The 17,190-nt window shown below is 49.3% G+C and overlaps 1 protein-coding gene across 7 annotated transcripts; it reads right to left on the reverse strand.

Moving 5' to 3' along the window:
• Window positions 1–284: 284 nt before the first annotated feature.
• Window positions 285–17,186, reverse strand: SLC25A45 (solute carrier family 25 member 45). Of its 7 annotated transcripts, none has more exons than XM_072637339.1 (7): window positions 14,930–17,186; window positions 12,213–12,368; window positions 10,831–10,874; window positions 10,455–10,526; window positions 9,460–9,645; window positions 1,441–1,699; window positions 285–1,220 (listed from the first exon to the last, which is right to left on the reverse strand). In XM_072637339.1, exons 2-7 carry the CDS (start codon window positions 12,247–12,249, stop codon window positions 952–954), a joined length of 867 nt encoding a protein of 288 aa, XP_072493440.1. In that variant the 5' UTR covers window positions 12,250–12,368; window positions 14,930–17,186; the 3' UTR covers window positions 285–951. The 7 variants fall into 7 exon arrangements, with proteins under 7 accessions (XP_072493440.1, XP_072493439.1, XP_072493441.1 ...); XM_072637338.1 differs by having other exon boundaries at window positions 12,213–12,435; XM_072637340.1 differs by lacking the exon at window positions 14,930–17,186 and adding an exon at window positions 11,050–11,155 and having other exon boundaries at window positions 12,213–14,540.
• Between the last annotated feature and the right edge of the window lie 4 nt (window positions 17,187–17,190).

The raw sequence follows: 17,190 nt of genomic DNA on the forward strand, positions 1-17,190 counted from the left end.
AGTTAATATTGTAGGCTCATGAGAATTCCTTATATTTCTGGAGACACCCATGAAGTCATTGCTTGGCCTTCTATTTTCCAAAATAAAGAGCTTCCATTCCATTGGGCTTTCTCCTCAGGGCTTATGTTTCTAACCTTTTAATGGTAGAAATGTAGAAACCCAAATTAGATACAGGGCTTGACCTAGGCCAAGCCAAATGTAAGGAAGAGCTACTATCCAGCTCATATGTTAGCAGGAAAGATATTGATTCATTCAGTTTCTGCTCCACTAAGACCTCAGGAGAAAAGAAGGGGAACAGAATGAACCTTTATTGATGATCTGTCCCCACCACTTATGCCAACCTCCAGTGGAGTAGAGAAGGCCTCGGGTTCACAACAGTGGTTCATCAGCTATAGCAGGTTCTACCAGTCTAGAAAGGCTTCAGGGGTGAACCCAGGGATAAGCTGGCTGTCTCCTGAGAACAGGCCTGGCCCTGGCCGGCTGCAGTTTTTTAGCCACACAGTAACTTTTGACAATATTCTCTAAAGTCCTAGGGGAGGGATTGGGATGTTAGGTGGTAGTCAGACCCAGCTCATACATCCAAGTAATCACGCATCATCTTTTCTCAGGACCCTCTTCTAGAGCTAGAAGGGCCTTCAGAGGCCATGCAGGTCACCCACCCCCACCCAATCCTCAGACAAGGAAACTGAGGCCCAGAGCATCTGCTGTTTGTTGTCCTTTATGCTTGTCTCTTTTCCCCTCCATCCCATTCTTGACCAGTCACTTTTATACAGGCCAGATGGAGCCCAACTCCTGCCCCCAAGGAACAAGTCATTTTGCCCAGTTTAGGTAGTGGAGGCAGACTGGCTGGCCACCTTCTTCCACCACTGACACCAGATTTTGGGTACCAAAATGGGATTCAGTCTCAGAGTTAGAACTTGCTGGGGGAGCGGCTGACATCCCTTGGAAGGCTCAGCTCAGGAACCGGAGAAGATGCTCGTAGCTGAAGAAGGTCACAGCATTAACAGGAAAGGCCCGGACACTGTTGAGGGTCAAGCCCCGGAAGAAGACACATGGCCCTTCTTGCCGGGCACTGCTTACAATGCAATCTAGCAGCCCCCGGTACTCTCGTTGCTTAAGCCCATCCATTTGCATCCGTGACTTGACTACATCCAAAGGAGTGGCTGCGGTCCAGGACATTATCCCTGCGAAGCCCCCAGCCACCAGCATTGTAGCTGAGCCTGCAATTAAGAAACGGAGAAGAGAGCCCAAGTGTTTCCTCTTCTGGGCTCTGCCATCTTGGAATGAGGACATCCAACCTTCCCGTCCCATCATAGAACCAGTAGTGTCTCATCTCCTTCCCTACACACCCCTAAACATCCCCACCTCACCCCCACCATCCTCCAGCCATGCTGTAAAAGGAGTTCAGTCCCTCTCCTCCCCCTTCTCCTTCCTACTCACCAGGTTCCTTGCTGTCTGAAGTAAGCCACCAGCTGAGACCCTCATATGTGAGAAAATAGAGGCCCATAGTTGGAGTATCCCTCAGCACCAGAGCCCAAGCTCCCCGAAACAAGCCACAAGGCCCCTCCTCCCGGAGAATGGTCCTAGCGCAGTGCAAGGGACCACTATACCGGGGTGGGGCCACTCCTGGCCGAGACCGTGGCTCCGTCTGGTTCTGCAGTCGAACTTTGATGAGGTCAAAAGGAGCCAAGCAGTAGGCCTACAGGGAAGCAAAGGAGGGGAGGCCAGCCGATGGTAGCCTGGTGAGAGAACCACTCTCTCACTCATCAGTGGAGCACACAAGAAAGACCCAGGTAGAGAAAGCAGGAAACTGTGTGAGCTACACTTTAGGAAAATAACAAATTAGGAAATCTGAGATCCAGTCAATGTGAGTGACTTCCCCTAAGGTCACACAACTAATCAGTGATGAGTCTTCTGACCCCAAGTCCAGGGTTCTTCCTACTTGGAACCCTCAGGTATTGAATCCCTGACCCTTCACCTCACTTAGAACTATGCTATTCTAGTCAGTTGTGTCAGTCCCAAAGGCTCCCAGTGACAGACCTCTCTTGGTAACCTCTTGTCTTCCAAAGTCTCAGGACCTCCATGCCTCAACAGCCTCCCTCACACAACTCCTCCTGCTCCTAGCTCCATATTGCTGAGTGTGGCAAGCAAGTGAAATCTTGGCAATTAACAGTGCTAGAAATCTTCAACAGGAGGTTGAATTAGAGAGAAGACTGGAAGCTTGTAGACTAGAATCACTAAGACTAGAATGTGGGAATCTCACCAGTCTGGCACCAAACTAATGAAATAGTAATGGGGGCTTCTGTGATCCAGACAAACGAACACTCTGACCAAAACAGGACAACTAATAACTTCCTGATTTAATTTAATGATCATTTCATCCTTCAGAAGATGAAGGGACCAAGGAGAAAAAGAATCTGATTCCCTCTAAAAGGGAGGAACTGGTTAATGGGGTGGGAATGGTGAGAACCTTAGTGGGAAGGGACTACTCCCTCCTAGAGTTTGTGATAGAGGAAAGGAAACCCAGAAACGATAGGATGTATATCCTCAGTTTGAGGAAAGCAGATTTCAGAGGAACTGGGACTCCTAAAATGGAGACAATCTCACAGACTTGCATTCTTCAGTGGAAGTCAGACCAGAAGGAATAGGAAGTGCTCAAGAATGAAAAGTGATGACACAAAGGGAAACAACCCAAGGAGGAGGAAATATGGGACTTTGTTGAAAGAGACCCCTGTGGATGCCTCCCTAACCAACTTAGATTTTTAAAACGTATACATAATAACTAGCATTTACAGGGCACTTTAAGGTTTACAAAGCACTGCACACATCTCGCTTAACCTTCACAGAAACTCTGTAAGGTAAGTGCTATCATTAGACCCATTTTACAGATGAAGAAATTAAGACTGGGTCTAACACAGCTAGTTAAGTGTCTGAGATGGATCTGAACTCGTCTTGTTTTTCTGACTGCTGCTAGGGAATGCAATATTCTCACCGACCACGCCGCCTAGCTGCCTGAAAGATAGAAGCAAAATCAGGGATTCCTAAGATGGACCCAAGAGTTTGGAACAGTTCTATAAAACTAGCTTCGGGATCGCTAAAGCTTAGAAGCAGCTGGGGCTGGAGAGGGCAGCTCAGGACAACACAAAAGGGACAGGAGATGAGAGGAGCTGCGCAGAAGATCAAAGAAGAGATGAGAAGAGAGCCAACGAGGGAGGGGGAGTCTGCTTCTCTTTTGTCTGCCCAGGAGAACGACCTTTGTACTCAAAATGTCAGAACTAATGGCTAAGAGCCGATAGAGAGCACCTGGCAGTCCCTGATAAATCCAGATGAATTCTACCCTTGGGTCCTGAGAGGAAGGACAGGTGTGACTGCCAGACCTCATCAATGTTGTGTGAAAGGTCACGGAAAGTGGAAAAGAGAACACACCACAGAAGGGCAAATGTCCCAGTGTTCAAAAAGGAAAGAAGTGAACTTTAGGAGAGTGAGGGCCAGAGGAAGGGAGGGGAGAATCCCACAGTCCTCTGCCTTTCTCTGACCTTATCTGGAACACCTTAGTTCTGGACACCATAGGATATCAATATGCTGGAAAGTTTTCAAAGGGGAGCAACCAGTATTGATTAAGCACCTACTATGTGCCAGCGCGAAAAGCACTGGAAGCAGAAAGGAGCCAAGAGGAGGCCCTGCCCACATGGAGCTCATACTCTAATGGAGGGGACAACATACAAACAAATACATACAGCCAAGCTCTAAGGAGAATAAACAGGAAATAATTACCAGAGAGCAGACACTAGAATTAAGAGGTATTGGGAAAGGTTTCTTGCAGAAGGCAGGATTGTAGTTAGATCTTAAAAGAAGCCAGGGAAGGCAGAGATTTGGAGGGAGGGCATTCCAGGCATGGAGGCAGCCAGAGAAAATGCCCAGACGTGGGAAATGGAGGGGCTTGTCCTTGGTGTCACTGGATGGAAAGATACATATTGAGGGTAAGTGTAAGAACAATGGGAAGGCAGGCAGAGGTAGGTGAGGAAGGGCTTTGAATGCCAAAGACAACATTTTGTATTTGGTCCTAGAGGCAATGGGGAGCCCCTGGAGTTTGTTGAGTAGGGGGTGACATGGTCAGACCCATGTTTTAGGAAAATCACTTTGGTGGCTAAATGGAGGATATGCATCAGGCCACATTAGTAGGTGGGTCGGGGAGGACGATACAGGATGTCAAAAGATCTCGAGCTCCTGGCATGAGGATTAGCTAATGAAATTTGGCATGTTTGGCCTGGATGAGAAAGGACTGGGTGGGGGTTAGGAGAGGGAGATGGTACAGAGCTACCTTCAAATATCTGAAGGCCTGTCAGGTATTCCATAGGTTAGACTTGTTCTGATTGGCTGAGAGAACAAATCAGGAGTTTTGCAGGGGAGGCTGAAGAAGTGAACGGGACTAGATGGGATGGACTTGGAAGGAGAGGTTAATGGGCAGCCAGTCAAAGATGCTTGAGCAGAGAGGCCCACCAGCCACAAGCCCCACGGGATGGCTGCTGAGCTGTCCTCCTACCTAGAAAAGTGCGCTTCTGTAGCAGAGATGAGGACCAGAGGCTGTGATTAGGCTGGGGGAGGGGCCTCAGGCCTCACTTGTTTGATGAGTAGTACTAAAACCTCACTGATATAACACTTGAAGTTTTGCCAAAGGTCTGCCTCACACAGGCCCCACTCCCTGTCAGGACATGTACTGATTGTTCCCACATCTCAGATGAAGAAACCAAAGCTTGTTCACACAAATTCGTGCCCAGGGCCCCTGACTTCAGCTCCTTCCTACCCACATGGCTTTTGTGCTGAAGGTGCCAGGCCAGCTCAGATCAGTGGAGAAGAACAGGACCCTAAAGAGAAGGAAAGTTAACAGTGAAATGAGGGCCCAGGTTGGCTTCTGCCTGTGCACCCAAGAGAAGGGCAGGGCACATGGGACTGAGGAGAGAGTCACCTGATTTTTGTTTTCCTTCATGGGAAGGCAAGTTATCAACTGTGTCAGGAAACCAGTGGACCTGTCTATTGTTAAGCCAGCCCACACTCCTGGTCTCTTCTTCTGACCCTCCCTGGCTGATGCCTCACCTGACAGTACCCACGATTCCTCATCATTGGTCCTTGACTGACAAGTGGCACTGTGGATAGAGCACCAGGCCTGGAGTCAGGAAGACTCAAGTTCAAACCCAGCCTCAGACACTCACTCACTGTGTGACCCTGGGCAAGTCACTTCACCCTGTTTCCCTCAATTTCCTCATCTGTAAAATGTGCTAGAAAAGGAAATGGCAAACCAGTCCAGTATCTTTGCCAAGAAGACCCAAATGGGGTCACCAAGAGTTGGACATGACTGAAACAACTCAACAACAGACAAGCAGTCACCCCCTCTGAGGTTCCGACCCCTCCTTTTAGAAAGGAACTTCCCGAACCTCCCACTGTTACAGGGCCTTCCTGGCCTTTCTTCCTCTGCCTCATCCTTCCAGCCTCCAGCCTCCCTTGCACAACCCTCTGGGCTTCTCCAGGTATCTTTGTTTTCATACCAAAGCCCTTCTCCTTTTCTTAAGGAAGGCTCCATTCCCCTGTGACCTTAAGAGTGGGGAGCAGGGGCTGAGCAGCGAGGGGAACCTATTGAGGAAGGAGGCAGGCCTGGACTTAGAGCCAGCTCACAGAGCTGAAAGGGCCCTTGGAGGTCCTGAGCCATACCCCTTCATTTTGGGGTGTGTGTGATGAAAACAGGCTCAGAGTCATTTGGCCAAGGTCACACAGGTAAGTAATTTATAGGGTCAAGATTCAATCCTAGATCTTCTGTCTCCAAGTCTAAGACATGACACTGGTTTCTATCTTCACAATTTTGCTCATAGCCAACCTCCACTTAGCCCCTCCAAACTGTCCAGTACACATGTCATAGGGTACCAGCCCCCACCCCCTCCTGTGGTTGCTCAATCCTGTCTGACTCTTCCTGACCCCATTTGGCGTTTTCTTGTCAAAGATATTGGAGTGGTTTGCCATTTCCTTCTCCAGCTCATTTTACAGATGAAGAAACTGAGGCAAACGGGGTTCAGTGACTTGCCCAGAGTCACACAGCTGGTAAGGGTCTGAGGTCAGGTTTGAACTCAGGAAGATGAGTCTTCCTGACTCCAAGCCCAGCATTCTGTTTACCTCATCACTACCTAGCTGCTCCTCCCCACTCCTACTATGCCTATTACTGTAGAGGGCACCATCATCCTCCCAGTCCTCAGGCTCACAAGCTAGGGGTCATCCTGGACTCTCTCCCCTACCCCCCAGGGTCGAGCTATTACCAAATCCTGTCTATGTCACCTTTGCAGTATCTCCAGGACATGGCCCTCATCCTCCCACACTTGGCCTATTGCAGTGGATGCTGGTGGCTCTGCCCCTGCTGTCCACAAGGGAGCCTAGAAGAATGATGTGGGAGCTGGACCAAGACGAAATCCTGGACCAAGTCCAGGATCCCAGCCTCAAGAGAAGGATTTCAGTCTGGAGCCTTTGGGAAGGGTGAGGGCATGTACCCCCAGCCAGGCTAGGAATTAAGAGAAACCAGAACCTTTTGGGGGACTATCAATCATTAACGTCAGCAAACAACCCAACCTTTTGTCATCACTGTGGACTGTGATCCTCATTAGGAATGGAAAGTGTGGTGCTAAGTAGACTTTCGCTGAAGGGGTCCTGGGGACTGAGCTGGAAGATGCTGTGAACAGGCAAGGCAGAAGATGGTTCAAATTCCCTGCTAGCTCCCTAAGCCTCAAGTTTCTAATCTGTCAAATGGGTACAATAATACGGTCCTGAGGTGAAAAGAGCATTTTCTAAACCTCCCACTGCTGTGTATGGAAATGCTGGTTCTTCCACTCTGAGCCCTCACCCACCATGCTCTGTACACGCAGAACAGCGTGGCACTTGGCAGTGGACTACAGCACCTGCTGCTATTCCTATTTGGCTGTTTTTCAATCATATCTAACTCTTTGTGGCTCCATTTGGGGTTTTCTTGGTAGAGATACTGGAGTGATTTGTCACTTCCTTCTCCAGCTCATTTTAAGATGAGGAAACTGAGGCAGATGGGGTTAGGTGACTTGCCTAGGGTCACACAGTTATAAGGTATCTGAGGCCAGATTTGAACTCAGGGAGATGAGTCTTTCTGATTACAGGCTGGGCACTCACTCCAACGTACTCAGTAGGTATTTAATAAACATTTATTGATGCTCTTTCCCTCCTAGAACTTGACTCCTTCCAATCCCACCCCCAAAAAGCTCAAGAAATAAAGATCAAGGACAAAGAGCAAGACAAAGTCCCCTAAGTTACTTAATGATTAATATAGTACCACCTCTATCCCTGAGATCTGTGGAACTAGGTGCTCACTAATAAGTCAAGCTGTGGGCAGCGCTGCGAGCCATGGCTGCTGGGATGTCAAGGGTCACCCTCCAGCAAGGCCTCAAGCCCAATGCTGGGCCTGTGGCTATCTGCATCACACGGAGAGGGGAGGCTCCTCAGTCTAGTCTGAGTTAGGGTTATGAGAGGATGTAGCAGTTCGACAATTCCATTTTTAAAAAATACATGTATCAGGCACTTGCTGTGTGCCTAAGACTGTGCTAAGTGCTGAGGGCCCAAAGACAAAAAAGGAAACATGGGTTCCAGCCTGTCCCTACCTCCCACTCACTTGGGGAGCAGAGCCTGCACCTAGATAAGTGGGTACAAGACAATCTGGGGGGAGAGCAAACACTATCGACTGAGAGGATCAGGAAAGGTGGGTGCCCCATGGAGGGAACCGAAGATGAGCCTTGAAAGAAACTAAAGAGTCTAAGGTGTGGGAGTGGGCAGGGAGGGCACTGTAGGCCTGGAGGCTGCCTAGGGCAAAGGCGCAGAGGTGGGACACCCAAGGCCAAGGAGAGAAGTGGAGTCAGATTATGAACTGTCATCTAAAGCTGAGCATTGGACAGGGAGCCCCATGAGGGCAAGAAGTGTCTTTTGCCTCTTTTTGTATCCCCAGTGCTTAGAACAGTGCCTGGCACACAGGAGGCACCTAATAAATGTTTACTGACTGACTGAGCAGTTTAAATTTTTTCAAAGAGGCAAGAGGGAGCCGCTTCCAGCTCTGGAGCTGGAGAAGGACTTGGGCAAAGCCGAAACTTAGGGAGATCATATTTGCAACTGGGTAGAAAATGGGTTGGAGAGAGAACAGAGTGCAAGCAGAGACCAATGAGGGGCTGCAGGGGGTGGATGCAGGATGCAGGATGCAGGACACAGGACGCAGGACACAGGACACAGGACACAGGACACAGAGGTGGAATCGACAACATTTGCAAACCAGTCAAGGCACAGGGCAGAGTCAAGTGTCACCCCAGGCTGCAGACGCGAAGAGACGCTGCTGTCATCACTAAAAATGAGAGTCTGGGGAAAGGGCGAGTTTAGAGGCTGGTGGCCTGCTGAATGTGAGGTGCCAAAGGGCCATCTGTCCAACCCTCTGTTAGTCGTGAGGGAATGGTGCTTAGAGAGGGTGAGGTGGAAATATCTGTATCGAGAAGATGATTAGAGCCATGGGAGGGCATGAGGTCACCAAGGAAGACAGTGTGAAAGGAGAAGAGAAGAGGCTCCAAGGAGCACCCCAAAGGACACTCATGGTTAGAGGGTGGAAGAAGAACAAAGGGTGAGCCAGGAGAGGGCCAGGTCATTAAATCAGAGAGAAAAACAAAGTCAAGGCACGAGAGGAATGAGAAGAGTGGGCATTACTTGTTGGAGTAGACACCTAGAGCCAAAAATGATCTCATTCAACTCTTTCATTTTACAGATTAGGAAACTGAGCCCAGGGAGATCAGGCGACTGGCCCAAAGTCACACAGAAGTTGCATGTGAACCCAGCTCCTCTGATTCCAGGGCCCTCCATTGCTTCCAAATATTCCCTAATTATAGGTCAAGAAAACACTTCCAAAGGTCAGGAGGTCCCACACTAGGAGATCAGACTGCTAAGATTAACCCTTTGTTAGGGTTAAACACTAGTTAGCTTTCCCTCTTGGTCACCTAGTTCCCTCCCCTGAGTCTCTTTACCAACCTGAGCTCTTTCTAGACATCTCTGTGTCCTCTGTCCCCTGTGTGGCGCTCCTCACCACTAGAGTAAGGTCTATGCAGACCGTCAACTTGACCCATATTCCAAGTGATAGTCCCTACAAACTGGGAACAAGGCTCTCTCCTGACAACTCTTCATTTATCCCAAGTGGAAGGCTTCAGAGTCTTCTGTAAGGTGTGTTGAGGTTGCCTCCTACTGAGAAACTCTGACTTTATCTGCCAGAGAAGAAGTCCTGATTCTGTGTGGTGATGACAGCATGAAATATGGCATCATCACCCACTCTAAGCCTTAGCCCAAGGAAGGGACGGCCAGAATGTTTGGCCATCTATGTGTGTGTCCAGAGTCTGGCCTTCCCTGGTGCTCAGAATGGTGGATCACACTTACCTGCACAAACCCTGAGATGCTGCCAGCCACAAAGATGTGGCCATAGTTGGGGGGCTGGCCCTTTCGCTCCTGGTGAGACATGGAGCTGAGCAGGAGCAGGGAGTTGCTGTAGGTTCCAAAGATGACAGAGTTGACAACAGCCACACTGCTGATGGGGAAACTCATTCCCTTAAAGAAGCCCAAGACCTACAGGCAGAGACAGAGATAGGCCTAGGCTGGAGATGGGCCCTGGTGAGTGTGCTCAAATGGGGCTTGCAGGGGACAGGCCCTCCTCTAGTCATTCACTCCATTCATCCCACAAGCATTTATTAAGGGTTTCCTATGGACCAGACTTTGTCCTAAGGGCTGGGTACCAAGCCCCCCCACCCACCCACCCCCACTAGCACCACCAAGTAGCCCCTGCCCTCTACTTAAAATAGAGCCTACTCAAACAAAAATAGTCTACTCTTTGCCTATAGGGACCCAGAGACGGATAGAAATCTTGAAGTTCTCCTAACCATCCCAGAATGTCAGCACTGGAAATAACCCCTAGGGCCATCTGGTCTAAAGCTTCCATTTCACAGGTGAGGAAGGTGGGGCCCAGCAAGAGAGAAGAGTAAAGAAAAGAAAGACCTGACCTGGACTGGAGAGTCTAAGCTTGAATCCCACCTGAGTCACTCACTATCCTGTATGCTCTCACACAGGAGGCTTCTAGCTCTATGAGCCTCAGTTTCCTCAGCTGTAAAATGAGAGGGTAGGATCAAATGATGTCTAAGGTCCCTTCCAGCTTTGAAGCTATGACTCTGTGAGTCTAGGAGATAGCTGTGATGAGAACCCAAGTTTCTGAGCTTGCCAGGAGAGATCTTTTCTAGTGGCCCTCACTCCTCCCTCACTGGCAGTCCAAACCTCATCTCTGTCTCTGCATAGGTTAGATTGGAGCAGGTGCTCAGGGGAGGGGAGGAGGAAGAAGAGACTTGCTCCTGCCCAAGCTGCCCCCTCCTCTTGAGAATTCTTACTGACTCCCGGCGGTATGTTTTGATCACACAGTCCATGATGCCTCGATATGTGTTCTGGGTCTGCAGCCGAACCTAGAGGCAGAAGACACACTGGACTCACCATCAGAAAGTAGAGGGAGATCAGTGGAATTTGTAGTGGGGGGCCATGGGGTGCCTTCAGCCATCTCCCACAAGTAAATGGTTCCCCTCATCAATGTTTGGTTCTACTGTCAATGTTTGGTTCTACTGCCCAGGAGCCAGTCCAGTCACTAGAGCTGCTGCTTTGAGGCAGGATTCCAGCTTCGAAGATGGCATGGGAATCCACGCCCCAACCTCAAGTGGTCCAGGTGTGCAGCCCCTGCTTCCAGATGTTGACCATTACTTTTCTCATTCTCACCTTCACTGTGTCTAGGGGGTGTCCCAGCATCAAGCCCAGAGCTCCTGTAGACAAGGAGAAAGAACTAGGCTACAGGGCTGTTGGGTCAGAGCCCCCTGAGGGGAGAAGGGAGCCAAGCACAGATGGAACCTGCTCCTTCCTCCCCATGAATCCAAGAACGAGCCACATCTTCCTCTTCTCCAGCCCAGGGAGCACCAACATACTCCCAGGTGCTGTCACCTGGCTGCCTCTGGCTCTAGCACCTGGTGTTCTCCTGACTCCCCTCTCCCCAGCAAGGACTTCTACTTCTTGGAATTTCTAATTCCGAAGGAACTTCAGAGAAGCCCTGAGAAAAGAAACACCAAGTGGGGAAAGAGGCCTGGCTTTCCAACCTTGACTTTTTTCCCATCCAACCCTCCCATCCCAGCCAGAGGCTGCTCTTTTAGACAGGAAGATTTTGATTTTGAAAGCGGTATTGACTCTGGGACCCTGGGAAGATTGGCTCCCCACAACAAATTCCACTGTCCGCCCTCCACCTCCTAATGGTGAGCCCAGTGTCTCCTCTGGCTCCAGGTCTGGTTGCAGCCTCAGAACCTGTATCAGGGCATCATGGACTGCATGATCAAAACATACCAGCCAGAGTCAGTAAAAAGCTCTGATTCTCAAGAGGAGCTTGGACAAGAGCAGGTCTCTTCTCCCCCATCGATTAATCCCTTAATGGTTTGGAGTGCTAAGAGGCCTGCAGGGAAAGTGGGTGGAGGGCTCTGGCACTCACTGATGATGCCCACAGCTCTAGGAACAGGTCTGCCAGGAGATTGAGGTTTTGCCTACCCCCTCCAGCTCCCAGAGTCCATCTAGACAGCAGGAGAGTGGAGTGAGAAGTGCTGGGTCCTGGGTCCTACACAGGCTCACCAAGCCAAAGGAAGAGCCCATCTATGGCATGATGAGTACAGCTGAGAATTGAAAAAGCAGCCACCTTTCCCTATGGCTATGGCTCTGATCCAAAGACTGGCCCAAGGGGCACCTGTCCAGAAGGCCTCTTGTGGGCCACCATCAGGTGGCGCTAGGGGGTGGGTGGGGAGATGAAAGAGAGGCAGGGGCCCAGGACAGGGCAATCCCTTTCTCTAAAGGGGGATTAAATTGTTAACACCGATGGCTCTAGGCAACCCAGCCAGTACTCTGCCTAACCAAGGCTTGTCATACTAGTTCTAACCTTGGGACCAAGTCATCACTGATCTCCTCTTTCTCATTCTCTTTTTCTCCCTCTCTCTCTCACTCTTTCCTCTCTTTCACTCTCTCTCCCTTCCTCTGTCTCTGTCAGTCTCTCTCTCTTTCTTGCACATCCCACACAGTGATGCCCCATTGAAAGATACTCTGCCACACCAGAAAGAAAAATTTCTCACCCGAGATCCAACCAGCCACAAACTCTTCCACAGGCATTGTCCAAGGCACACAGAGCCAGGAAACAGGGGGCTCCAGCGAAGGGGAAAAAGCTGACCCAAGTGTAACTTGGCTCCTCCTCCAGGCCTGAGCTGATAGCTTCTCACTAATGTTTAAACCTAGGAGCAGGAGGGTGAGAAATGGCCCGATGCCCAGGCCCGAGGACCTTGGAGGGAGGGACAGATCCTGGATAAAGTGCAAGAAAGGAAGAGGGAGAAGCTGAAATATTCTCAGAGGCGGGGACAAGGAGAAGACCAGGCTTCCCAGTGGCCTCCTGGCTCTGGGTTCTCAACACCATGACAGAAGAAGCTCCCCTCCTCACAAGCACACCAGATATCCGGTTACAGTTGTGCTGGGCGGCTTCCTGCCTCCTGGCCTGGGAAATCCTTAAGACGTTAGCCACATGAAGTTGGCCCCGGACTGCTGAAGCTCTGATGCCCCATTCCCGTCACCCAGCAGCTCTGTGGAAGCTCACTTCAAGGGGACTGACCAAGATAGTCAAGAGGGCAGAGAGCCACTAGATGGCAATGCCAACTCACTGGAAGCATAGAGTGGGGAAGGGGGCGGGGCATCCCATACATGGAAGTCACCCATTAGAGTACTGGATAAGCTGTTTATGCCTCCCTCTTCTGAATGACTCAACCTCCATTTCCATGAGTCTACTTCACAGGCCTTGTGCAGGGATGGAGGCCCTGGAAGGGGGAAGGACCTTGTGCGTAGAGGCTGAAGCTCCCCAATTGACCTTTGCACAACCACAGCCCCAAACAAGGGGGAGGGCACCAAGGAGGCCCTAGGAGCAAAGGGAGGAGCCACTGCCAAGTGGTTTAGTAGGGCGGTGGGTCCTCTCTGCCCCAGGGGTAGCTTCCCCTAAAGCCCTAGACTCAAATCTGAAAGTCCTCTTACCCATGATAACAAGACACCCAGTAGCTTCCCCATGATCCCCAGGAATAGGGCCTCAGACCAGGAGCCCTGACCGTGTTTGACAGGCAGCTCTGCCAATCACTATCAATGTGACCTCCCTCAAGCCTTTCCGGGCCTGTTTCCTCACCTGTAGGATCAGAACTTTAAAGCTGGAAGGGATTTACAGAGCCATTTGGTTAAACTTCCTAGTTTTACAGATAGGTAAACTGAGGTCCAGAAAGGCTTAGAGACTTGCCCTAAACCATCCAGGTTGTAAGGGACAGAATCAGGCCATCCAGCTTCTTCTAATGGACTCCAGCTCTCCACCTGCCATCCCTTGCCCTCACCACACATCAACCCACCTTCTCTTCTAATCAAGGGGTTTACGCAGAAGGAAATGCAAACTAGTCATTTCATGAAGGAGGGCATTAGTAGCTAGGAGAAGCCAGGGCAGCTTCCTAGAGGAGGTGGCCCTGGAGCTGAGCTTCCAAGGAAGAGAAAGGTTCGAGAAGGGAGTTGTGAGGGATGTGGAGAGAGATGAAACCCTGGGAATGTGGAATAGCAAAAAGGCCAATTTGACCTGAATGAAGAATGGGCGAAGGAGAGACACTCGGGATTCCTCTGTGAGGTCTGCTTGTGTTTCAGCACAGAGTGACCTGGTCAGATATGTGCTTAAGAACAGCAGGGATGGATGAATCGTGATAGGATAGAGACCTAGATGTGGATTCGGGAAGACCAGAGTCCACGGTCTGTCTGGTTTACTGTGTGACTGTGATCAAATCACAGTGAGCCATTTATATCTGATACAAAAAGGGCATGAAGGATTATACCTATAGAATAAGACCTCCCCTGCCCCCAAGAATGTTATGAGACTGAAATGAGCCAATGTGGATAAACTGCTGGGAAAAACTAAAAGCAACTTTATGAACATGAGCTGGGAATACTATTATTGTCCTACGAAGCCCTGGAGGACACTGTCTTCCCCATCATCACAGGCTCCACGGAGGTCTTATCCCCTTCACCTGGTACACACTGGGAAGGGAGGGAAGTTAGGTCTCCATCAGAACTCTGCTGAATGCTTGAACTGGCCCTGAGAACCAGAGCACTGGCTGAATGGGGAAGTTAGAAGACCCAGGTTCGAATTCTGACTCTTCCACTTACTAGCTGGGATTCTGGGTGAATTGTTTAGTCTCTTTGGGCCTCTTACCTCATCTATAAAATGACGGAGTTGGACTCGATCAAGGGTTTTTGACCTGGGACCCCTGAACTTGTGAAAATAATTAAAACACTTCAAATATAATAGGTCTCCTCGGTAATCCTACACAGTCTGTATGTATATTACATATATATGTATACATATATATGCATTTAAAAACATGATTCTGAGAAAGGCTTCTCCAAGCTACCAGAGGAGTCCATGACACAAACAAGTTACAAACCCTAGGACTAGATGGTCTCTGGGGTCCTGGGGTCCAGCCCTGCCCTCACCAGTTCCTCCCTGCTTACACCCCCCCCCCCCACTCCCCCTTAGGACAGTGAGTCTTTAAGACAGAAGGACAAACAAGAAGGAACAAAGCTCTCGTATTCATGGGTAGAAGAATGGGCCCACTTCTAAACCTTCTCCTAATCCCCAACCCCGAGGGTTCTCCTTCATAGAGCTTTATTCCCACTAAGGGAGCTGCTGCCTCTTCTTAGTTAAAGGCTGGTATCTAGGACTTTCCCACGCTTGGCTTCCCTTGGGGTTGACTGACTTCATCCTGCCTCTGAAGACACCACTTACCTCACAGCTTGTTTGGTGAAGTAGCTCAGTGTCTACACTGAGATCTCTCAAGCTGGTAGGGAGCTGAGAACAAAGACCAGGATCCTCCAACCCCTTGGTATTTCCTCAGGGCCCACCCATCCACTAGGGGAAGCTAGTAGACAGAACAGCTTGTACTGTGGAAGGAGGACAGAGGTTCATCTAATGCAGCCGGTAGCTTCCAGGCAGGAGTGACTCGGTCTCTTGCCCCATGTTTCCAAGATTCCTGTTTCTTGACCATCAATATGCTGGAACAATTCAGATCCTTCCTGAACAGCTAAAGAGGTCCTTACATCACATGTGGGGAAACAGGAACATGGAACAGGAACAGAAATGACATGGGCTTGCCTGTTCGTCTTCTCCCAGTTGACAGACGCTTGCTTTCTTGTTTCTAGTTATCAAGGAAAGGGCTGCTCTGAATACCTTGGTGCATGTGCGGACTGTCTGTTTTTAAACTTCCGAAGTTCAGTAGTAGTCAATGAATAAATCAATATTTATTAAGGGCTTTCTTTGCTTTGAACAAATCTTTGGACCCGGACAATCACTAGGTCATAAGGTATTAACAGTTGGGTGATTTTTCTCACACAATTAAAAATTATTTCCCATAATGATGATACTGATGCACTATATTCAGATATCTGCCTTCCCAGAGCTCTTCAGCATTGCTGTCTTTGATCATCTTTCCTATCTTGAGAGGTATGAAGTGAAATTTCAGATTAACTTAAATTTTTCTTATTTTTAGTGTCTTGGAGGTCTTTCATATGGTGGGTGATGGCATGCAATTCTTTGGAAAACCATTCATCTCCTTTGACTTCTTATCCCTTTGCTCTCATCTATGCTTTTTTTTTTAATCCTATGTGAGTCTTGACCATATCTTCTCAGAAATCTTCCATGGAAGATCTACCCAATGCATTAGAAGTCTTCCTCTAGGTCTTTCAGCATCTTGTGGCTGTTCAAGCATAATGTGGGTTATGCATCTCTCACCCTAGCCCTCATGGGTACATCAGTTCATCTTCATTTCTGATCATCAGCCAGGAAATGTATGCCTTTTGTACAACTACCTGTGCCTAAGTCATATGGCAATATAACTGGTTATATGTTACATCCTACATATTTCTTACCATACATCTTTTGGGTCACCCATAATTCAATTCTTTGGAGATTCTGCTTTTCTATGATTTGCATCCCCAGAATATTCATGTTAAGATTTAGTTGTGTTTATCTGTCGGAGGCAGTTTGGGATTGTGAAAGCATTGTGTAATTTCTGAAAAGCAATCCAGACTACTCCCGTCCTCTCCTTCAGCTCTGGCCCTAGCTCATTCACCATTTGCAGTATCTTTCCAAGCCTCCCAGAGTCACCCAGCTAGTCAAGGAGATATCAGTCAAAGTCCTACCTAAACAATGACCCATTGTATACTCTCACTGATGTGGGTGCTCCTTCTAGCTTTATGTAAACAGGGCTTGGCTAATACTTGTCCATGTCCTTCAAAGAGTTGGACACAAGGTGGATAGGTCTTTGGGTAGGCTTCCTTGCCTTCTCCTGATATTGCTGGGGCACTGGGGGAGCCCATCAGGCAACTCTCACCCTTGCCCCATGACCAGCTCATCTGACTCTGAGGTGATAGATTCCTTCGGTGAGATCCTTGACTCTGGCTCCTCTTTGGCATTCGTGGTCCTACCTTGTAGCCTGGCCACTCTATGCCTCTTCATTGTCTTCTATGTGATACTTGAGAGCCTGCAGTGTTACAGGACTTGCAGCCCTGGAGCGAGTCATTCCGTGGCAAACCTGCCTGGCCCCTGCCATGAATGGTGCTTTGGCCATCCAGCAGGCCAAGGCCAGGACATCTGACTCCCAGGCCCCATAGTTGGGCTTCACCATGCTCCTTCACCTGGACACCAGGGAACGGCAGCTCAGGGAGGGAACGCAGGCAGCTGATAAATATTCCTTGGGCTCCAATAACTGCAGTTCTTCAGCCTTCTGATGTTTCATTACTGACCCCTTTGGGGTTTTCTTGGAAGAGATCCTGGAGTGGTTTACCATTTCCTTCTCCAGCTCATTTAAAAGATGAAGAAACTGAGGCAAACAGGGTGAAGTGACTTGTCCAGGGTCACACAGCTCTATCACACTCAGGCGCTCTAGCGACTGCAACACAGGTGCTGAGAAAACCCAGAACGAAAAAGAAAGCGCTCCTGGTCCAGTGGAGTTCTAACAGGCTCCAGACCAAAGACAGCACTCCAACACC

Source organism: Notamacropus eugenii, chromosome 2 (assembly GCF_028372415.1).
Source record: "Notamacropus eugenii isolate mMacEug1 chromosome 2, mMacEug1.pri_v2, whole genome shotgun sequence".
Taxonomy (NCBI): Eukaryota; Metazoa; Chordata; class Mammalia; order Diprotodontia; family Macropodidae; genus Notamacropus; species Notamacropus eugenii.